The 9916-nt window shown below is 44.4% G+C and overlaps 1 protein-coding gene across 1 annotated transcript in view; it reads right to left on the bottom strand.

Annotated features, from left to right (window-relative positions):
• Nucleotides 1-9916, bottom strand: part of LOC115190095 (ryanodine receptor 2) — a 222833-nt gene that overhangs the window by 18509 nt on the left and 194408 nt on the right. Inside the window, exons 65-68 of the mRNA XM_029748570.1 lie at nt 1552-1632; nt 1269-1357; nt 846-974; nt 640-744 (exon numbers count right to left, since the gene is read on the bottom strand). Of these exons, the coding sequence (XP_029604430.1) occupies nt 640-744; nt 846-974; nt 1269-1357; nt 1552-1632 (404 nt within the window). The remainder of the gene's footprint in view (nt 1-639; nt 745-845; nt 975-1268; nt 1358-1551; nt 1633-9916) is intronic.

Genomic DNA, 9916 nt, shown 5'->3' with positions numbered 1-9916 from the left:
ACTACTACCACTAACACCACTACCACTACCACCACTACTACTACTACTAATACTACTGCTACCACTATTACTACTACTGCTACTGCTACTACTGCTACTGCTACTACTACTACTACCACTACTACTACTACTACCGCTACTACTACTACTACCGCTACTACTACTACTACCGCTACTACTGCTACTACTACTACTACTACTACTACTACTACTACTACCGCTACCACTACTACTACTACTACTACTACTACTACTACTACTACTACCGCTACTGCTACTACTACTACTACTACTACTACTACTACTACTGCTACCGCTACTACTACTACTACTGCTACCGCTACTACTACTACTACTACTACTACTACCGCTACTACCACTACTACTACTACTACTACTACTACTGCTACTACTACTACTACTACTACTACTACTACTGCTACTACTACTACTACTACTACTACTACTACTACTACTACTGCTACTACTACTACTACTACTACTGCTACTACTACTACTACTACTACTACTACTACTGCTACCACTACTACTACTACTACTACTACTACTACTACTACTACTACCGCTACTACTACTACTACTGCTACTACTACTACATAGTAATCCAATGCTACTGACCTGTGATAGCTTCATCTGCATGTGAGCGAAGACATGGAGGAAGCCAACGACAGCGTCCCACAGACGACTGTGAGCTAAACTCTGCTGGTTCCCAGTACACGGTCCCTACAACACAACAACACATCATGGTACATAAAGTCTGCCTGTTAAAACATTTACTTTACTATATCAAGGGAGAATAAGGATAGCCCTGGTATCAACAGTACCTGAATGTACTCTGTGAGAGTATTGAAGACCTGTTTCGCGACGTTAATTGCCTTGGAGAAATTCCTCTGTCCTTGTTCATCAATGACGTCCTTTCCGGAATAGTACCAGTAGAAATCACTGATTGATTCCTGTGTCGAGAATAGACACGTAGGCAAGTGGTTAGTGTAACAGTGTAGGTTCCGTCCCTCTCTTCGCCCCAACCTGGGGTTCGAACCAGGGACCCTCTGCACACATCAACAACTGACACCCACGAAGCATCGTTACCCATCGCGCCACAAAAGCCGCGGCCCTTGCAGCTACTACTACTGAAGGTCTCAGAGCGAGTTACGTCACCAATTGAAACGCTATTAGCGCGCACCACCGCTAACTAACTACAATATAACAACAATATAACCCAAAGAAGACTGTAAAGGTGAGCTCACCTGAACTCTAAGAAGGTAGTCCACGGTAGAGATGATGACGTTGACTGTAGTGTTGTTCCCTGTCTGTGTTCTCAGGTAATTCTGAAAGTCTTTCAACATCGAGGTGGAAAGTTGGTAGAGTAACAACACACAGACAATGAAAGATTCTAAGTACAACTGGGGGAAACAACTAGGAAACAGAGAGGAGATGGATTCTGGGTATTGACTAGTTGGGGGCAACAGTAGTCTGGTGAGCCAGACTGGAAGTCTCGCGTGACTTGGGTTAGACGACAGTACCGCTCACCTGAGTTGTGACCTTCGCAGAGCAGCTGGAGGAAACGGAACAGGTCACAGGTGAAGACGTCATCCTGCATCACCTTCTCTCCTGTACGGTGTGGGGAAGACGGACAGACGGACAGACGGGAGAACAACAGAGAGCATAAATAACAGAGCTGGCTGGTTTTGATCCACAATAACTACTGATCTGACTGAGGTGTGCAGTAAAACCCAGGTACACCTGGGACACAAGATACACCTGGGACACAAGATACACCTGGGACACAATATACACCTGGCACACAAGAGACACCTGGGACACAAGATACACAAGATACACCTGGCACACAAGATACACACGATACACCTGGGACACAATATACACCTGGGACACATGATACACCTGGGACACCTGGGACACATGATATACCTGGGACACATGATACACCTGGGACACCTGGGACAAATGATATACCTGGGACACATGATACACCTGGCACACAAGATACACCTGGGACACAAGATACACCTGGGACACATGATACACCTGTGACACCTGGCACACATGATACACCTGGCACACATGATACACCTGGGACACATGTTACACCTGGGACACAAGACACACCTGGGACACATGATACACCTGGGACACAAGATACACCTGGGACACAAGATACACCTGGGACACAAGATACACCTGGGACACAAGATACACCTGGGACACATGATACACCTGGGACACAAGATACACCTGGGACACAAGATACACCTGGGACACATGATACACCTGGGACACATGATACACCTGGGACACATGATACACCTGTGACACCTGGCACACATGATACACCTGGCACACATGATACACCTGGGACACATGTTACACCTGGGACACAAGACACACCTGGGACACATGATACACCTGGGACACAAGATACACCTGGGACACAAGATACACCTGGGACACAAGATACACCTGGGACACAAGATACACCTGGGACACATGATACACCTGGGACACAAGATACACCTGGGACACAAGATACACCTGGGACACATGATACACCTGGGACACATGATACACCTGGGACACATGATACACCTGTGACACCTGGCACACATTATACACCTGGCACACATGATACACCTGGGACACATGTTACACCTGGGACACAAGACACACCTGGGACACATGATACACCTGGACAAAATACACTGGGACACAAGATACACCTGGGACACAAGATACACCTGGGACACAAGATACACCTGGGACACAAGATACACCTGGGACACAAGATACACCTGGGACACAAGACACACCTGGGACACATGTTACACCTGGGACACAAGACACACCTGGGACACATGATACACCTGGGACACAAGATACACCTGGGACACAAGATACACCTGGGACACAAGATACACCTGGGACACAAGATACACCTGGGACACATGATACACCTGGGACACATGATACACATGATACACCTGGGACACCTGGCACACATGATACACCTGGGACACATGATACACCTGGCACACATGATACACCTGGGACACCTGAAACACAAGATACACCTGGGACACATGATACACCTGGGTCACAAGATACACCTGGGACACATGATACACCTGGGACACATGATACACAAGATACACCTGGGACACAAGATACACCTGGGACACAAGATACACCTGGGACACAAGATACACCTGGGACACAAGATACACCTGGGTCACAAGATACACCTGGGACACCTGATACACCTGGGACACAAGATACACCTGGGACACATGATACACCTGGGACACCTGATACACCTGGGACACATGGTACACACGATACACCTGGGACACAAGATACACCTGGGACACACGATACAACTGGGACACATGATACACCTGGCACACATGATACACCTGGCACACCTGAAACACCTGGGACACGTGACACACCTGGCACACACATGATACATGATTCACAGAGTCTGGAATGGGTGAGAAACATGGGAGTGATCTGAGGTGAAATGGTACTAACTGAAGCAGCATTTTACACCGGAGTCTTTGAGCCACTAAGGTACGATTTGTAAATAGAGGGGTAAATAGATTTGTTGACCTCTTAGGTCCTTGTAGAAGCAGTAGTATTGAGTCTAAGCTGGGAACCGACTAAGCACGACCAGCAGGGCTACAGTATACTGCCTGTGTTTTAAAAAGGCTGCCTCTAAAGTAATGGACGCTAATGAAAAGAAGCTGACAGGCTGGTAACACGGTGGGGAGCTGTGACTCGTCCACTGTAACGTTACCAACTCTGACAACATCAAGACATCTCGGTCTGAATTTCATGTAAGAGAGAGAGAGAAATAAAACAGGCTTGAAAGTTGCTTCAGATGATACAGTGAAGTAAATACAGAGATAATCACTGGGATATAGATAGCTACTTTGTGATGTATTTCAGGGAGAGTATAAATGATCGGTGTGACTGCACAGTTAGGGCTTGTTATTTCACACCGCCCGGCCTACGGGAGAAAAAAACACCTATACCAAATTGCTACTACTATTTCCAATGGTTTAGACAGCAACAATACAAGGTAACACTAGAATGTATATTTGGTAAGTGCACTTTCAGGCATATTTCAACATGATAGACCAGATATGAAGTCTCAATAAGTGGCTAATTAGTCAACAAAGGGCTACATGTCACCCCCCTGCACATTGACTCTGTACCGTAACACCCTGTATATAGCCTCCACATTGACTCTGTACCGTAACACCCTGTATATAGCCTCCCCATTGACTCTGTACCGGTAGCCCCTGTATATAGCCTCCACATTGACTCTGTACCGGTAGCCCCTGTATATAGCCTCCACATTGACTCTGTACCGGTACCCCCTGTATATAGCCTCCACATTGACTCTGTACCGTAACACCCTGTATATAGCCTCCACATTGACTCAGTACCGGTACCCCCTGTATATAGCCTCCACATTGACTCTGTACCGTAACACCCTGTATATAGCCTCCACATTGACTCTGTACCGGTACCCCCTGTATATAGCCTCCACATTGACTCTGTACCGGTACCCCCTGTATATAGCCTCCACATTAACTCTGTACCGATACCCCCTGTATATAGCCTCCACATTGACTCTGTACCGATACCCCCTGTATATAGCCTCCACATTGACTCTGTACCGGTACCCCCTGTATATAGCCTCCACATTGACTCTGTACCGGTACACCCTGTATATAGCCTCCACATTGACTCTGTACCGGTACACCCTGTATATAGTCTCCACATTGACTCTGTACCGTAATACCCTGTATATAGCCTCCACATTGACTCTGTACCGGTACCCCCTGTATATAGCCTCCACATTGACTCTGTACCGGTACCCCCTGTATATAGCCTCCACATTGACTCTGTACCGGTACCCCCTGTATATAGCCTCCACATTGACTCTGTACCGGTACCCCCTGTATATAGCCTCCACATTGACTCTGTACCGGTACCCCCTGTATATAGCCTCCACATTGACTCTGTACCGGTACCCCCTGTATATAGCCTCCACATTGACTCTGTACCGGTACACCCTGTATATAGTCTCCACATTGACTCTGTACCGTAATACCCTGTATATAGCCTCCACATTGACTCTGTACCGTAACACCCTGTATATAGCCTCCACATTGACTCTGTACCGGTACCCCCTGTATATAGCCTCCACATTGACTCTGTACCGGTACCCCCTGTATATAGCCTCCACATTGACTCTGTACCGTAACATCCTGTATATAGCCTCGCTATTGTTATTTTACTGCTGCTCTTAAATTATTTGTTACTTTTATTTCTTATTTTTCGGTGTATTTTTCTTAAAACTGCATTGTTGGTTAACGGCTTGTAAGTCAGCATTTCACTGTGAGGTCTACTACACCTGTTGTATTCAGCATTTCACTGTAAGGTCTACTACACCTGTTGTATTCAGCATTTCACTGTGAGGTCTACTACACCTGTTGTATTCAGCATTTCACTGTGAGGTCTACTACACCTGTTGTATTCAGCATTTCACTGTAAGGTCTACTACACCTGTTGTATTCAGCATTTCACTGTGAGGTCTACTACACCTGTTGTATTCAGCATTTCACTGTAAGGTCTACTACACCTGTTGTACTCAGCATTTCACTGTGAGGTCTACTACACCTGTTGTATTCAGCATTTCACTGTAAGGTCTACTACACCTGTTGTATTCAGCATTTCACTGTGAGGTCTACTACACCTGTTGTATTCAGCATTTCACTGTGAGGTCTACTACACCTGTTGTATTCAGCATTTCACTGTGAGGTCTACTACACCTGTTGTATTCAGCATTTCACTGTGAGGTCTACTACACCTGTTGTATTCAGCATTTCACTGTGAGGTCTACTACACCTGTTGTATTCAGCATTTCACTGTAAGGTCTACTACACCTGTTGTATTCAGCATTTCACTGTAAGGTCTACTACACCTGTTGTATTCAGCATTTCACTGTGAGGTCTACTACACCTGTTGTATTCAGCATTTCACTGTAAGGTCTACTACACCTGTTGTATTCAGCATTTCACTGTGAGGTCTACTACACCTTTTGTATTCAGCGCATGTGACAAATACAATTTTATTTGGTTTGATTTGAATATTAGTCAACAGAAGGCTGTATGTTTCCTGGGAATATTTCACATATGTTGTCATAACTTTTGTTATAAATCTCATAAAGGTTGATGAATAATGCTAACAGTAGAAAAGCATAATGTGCCAGTAGCCAGTCATTATTACCAACTGTTAGCCATTAGCATTTAGCTTCCTCTGGTATATCATGAATAATGCTAACAGTAGGAAAGCATAATGTGCCAGTAGCCAGTCATTATTACCAACTGTTAGCCATTAGCATTTAGCATCCTCTGCTATATCATGAATAATGCTAACAGTAGGAAAGCATAATGTGCCAGCAGACAGTCATTATTACCAACTGTTAGCCATTAGCATTTAGCTTCCTCTGGTATATCATGAATAATGCTAACAGTAGGAAAGCATAATGTGCCAGTAGCCAGTCATTATTACCAACTGTTAGCCATTAGCATTTAGCTTCCTCTGGTATATCATGAATAATGCTAACAGTAGGAAAGCATAATGTGCCAGTAGCCAGTCATTATTACCAACTGTTAGCCATTAGCATTTAGCTTCCTCTGGTATATCATGAATAATGCTAACAGTAGGAAAGCATAATGTGCCAGCAGACAGTCATTATTACCAACTGTTAGCCATTAGCATTTAGCTTCCTCTGGTATATCATACAAACTAATACGGACTTTTCAAAGAGATATTGAGTGTAAATCAACAACAACAACAATAACAGAAACATGAATGAAAATACAATATCAGTTCAAAAACACAACATAAATAATTGGGGGTTAAGTTCATAGAAAAATTGACAATTTTCACGTAAAAAAAAACAACTAAAGTACGAACACAAATAACAACAAAGGATACAACAACATCGACTACATCACAGCTGGACCAATCACAGAACACAGAATCAACAGCTGGACCAATCACAGGCACACAGGGGTCAACAACTAGACCAATCAGAGGGGAGACACTTGGGTGATTGGGTAAAACCTTCCACTAGGCACAGATCATACCACTGAAGCCAATCAGCCACAAGGTCTTAATGGACAACAGACTACAGACAGGCGAGGACACCACAAGTTCTCTAAATATATATATATATATATACACGGATAACACACATCCAGCCAACTGCCACGATGGGGGACCAGAACAGACCAGACCATCACTTCACTTCAAAACAGCTCACTGATCTTACATCTAGAGTTACAGCCAGATACAAACCCCAAGAGGGACGAGAGGGGGGGAGAGAGAGAGGCTGGTTGTCTACAGTACAGCTCTACAACAGCATTACATGGCTTTAGGTTGGATAGAGAGAGAGATTAGAGAAGAGAGAGAGAGAAGAGGTGAGAGAGAGTTGAGGTGTGAGAGAGAGAGAGAGAGAGAGAGAGAGAAGGGGTGAGAGAGAGAGAGAGAGAGAAGAGGTGAGAGAGAGAGAGAAGAGGAGAGAGAGAGAGAGAGAGAGAAGAGGTGAGAGAGAGAGAGAGAAGGGGTGAGAGAGAGAGAGAGAGAAGAGGTGAGAGAGAGAGAGAAGAGGAGAGAGAGAGAGAGAGAAGAGGTGAGAGAGAGAGAAGAGGTGAGAGAGAGAGAGAGAGAGAGGGAGAGAGAGAGGTGAGAGAGAGAGAGAGAGAGAGAGAGGAGAGAAGAGGTGAGAGAGAGAGAGAGAGAGAAGAGGTGAGAGAGAGAGAAGAGGTGAGAGAGAGTTGAGGTGAGAGAGAGAGAGAGAGAGAGAGAGAAGAGGAGAGAGAGAGAGGTGAGAGAGAGAGGTACACCAGACCTCAGAACAGACTGACAGCGTCATGCTATAGTAAGGCAGAGCAGCAGGATAAAGGGAAGGAAGAGGCGTTTGACTCACGACCTGGACAGCTAAACACATCTAACAACACAAAGCTAACGAACGAACGACTGGAAAATGGCAGAAGTCATAATTACCACGCTCATGAGTGATGACTGAGGAGGGGAAGACAGTACATTAAATCAAAGAGAAAAAAGGAAAGAAAGAAAGCAGAAGTCAAACAGATTACAAATCGCTTTCAATATGGTTTTCATATCGGTTTGTTTCTTTGTGTTTTGCTCAGCAAATAAATCAGTTTAGGGTTAAGTGTAGCGCAGAGGAGAAGTTGTTCTAGAAAACTGTACATTGTAGAGAATTATGGAACGACGTTTGGGTCTTTGCGTGTCAAACTAGATACAAGTCCCAATAACAAAGGCTTGTTGACCAATCAGGACCTGAATATGACTGCACGTCACACGATAATTCACCACGTTCATACATGTTTTACGTTGTTATTACACATTGATTACAGAATCACTCGTGTTTCACATGTCATGTCGTGTTTCACATGTCATGTCGCGTTTCACATGTCATGTCGCGTTTCACATGTCATGTCGCGTTTCATATGTCATGTCGTGTTTCACATGTCATGTCGTGTTTCACATGTCGTGTTTCACATGTCGTGTCGTGTTTCACATGTCATGTCGTGTTTCACATGTCGTGTCGTGTTTCACATGTCGTGTTTCACATGTCATGTCGTGTTTCACATGTCATGTCGTGTTTCACATGTCGTGTCGTGTTTCACATGTCATGTCGTGTTTCACATGTCATGTCGTGTTTCATATGTCATGCCGTGTTTCACATGTCATGTCGTGTTTCACATGTCGTGTCGTGTTTCACATGTCATGTCGCGTTTCACATGTCATGTCGCGTTTCATATGTCATGTCGCGTTTCATATGTCATGTCGTGTTTCACATGTCATGTCGTGTTTCACATGTCGTGTCGTGTTTCACATGTCGTGTTTCACATGTCATGTTGTGTTTCACGTCGTGTCGTGTTTCACATGTCGTGTTTCACATGTCATGTCGTGTTTCACATGTCGTGTCGTGTTTCACATGTCGTGTTTCACATGTCATGTTGTGTTTCATATGTCATGTCGTGTTTCACATGTCGTGTCGTGTTTCACATGTCGTGTCGTGTTTCACATGTCATGTCGTGTTTCACATGTCATGTCGCGTTTCATATGTCATGTCGCGTTTCATATGTCATGTCGTGTTTCACATGTCATGTCGTGTTTCACATGTCGTGTCGTGTTTCACATGTCGTGTTTCACATGTCATGTCGTGTTTCATATGTCATGTCGTGTTTCATATGTCATGTCATGTTTTATATGTCATGTCATGTTTCATATGTCATGTCGTGTTTCATATGTCATGTCGTGTTTCACATGTCATGTCGTGTTTCACATGTCATGTCGCGTTTCATATGTCATGTCGTGTTTCATATGTCATGTCGCGTTTCATATGTCATGTCGCGTTTCATATGTCATGTCGTGTTTCACATGTCATGTCGTGTTTCATATGTCATGTCGTGTTTCATATGTCATGTCGTGTTTCATTTGTCATGTCGTGTTTCTTCATATGTCATGTCGTGTTTCACATGTCATGTCGCGTTTCATATGTCATGTCGTGTTTCATATGTCATGTCGCGTTTCATATGTCATGTCGCGTTTCATATGTCATGTCGTGTTTCACATGTCATGTCGTGTTTCATATGTCATGTCGTGTTTCATATGCTATGATGCTGGTCAAGTTTTTTCTCGCACACCTGCCGCAGGAGTGCAGACACACGTCCCCAGCCTCTGGACAGTGCTGGTTGTTGTAAAGCTAGCCAGCTGATGGATGCAAAATATGTTCTTCCCCAAAAAACATAGTAAAACGACATAATCT

The sequence above is a fragment of the Salmo trutta genome, unplaced genomic scaffold (genome assembly GCF_901001165.1).
Source record: "Salmo trutta unplaced genomic scaffold, fSalTru1.1, whole genome shotgun sequence".
In the NCBI taxonomy this organism is placed as follows: domain Eukaryota; kingdom Metazoa; phylum Chordata; class Actinopteri; order Salmoniformes; family Salmonidae; genus Salmo; species Salmo trutta.
The sequence above is the reverse complement of the archived record's forward strand: the minus strand, read 5'-3'. Positions and strand labels throughout refer to the sequence as shown.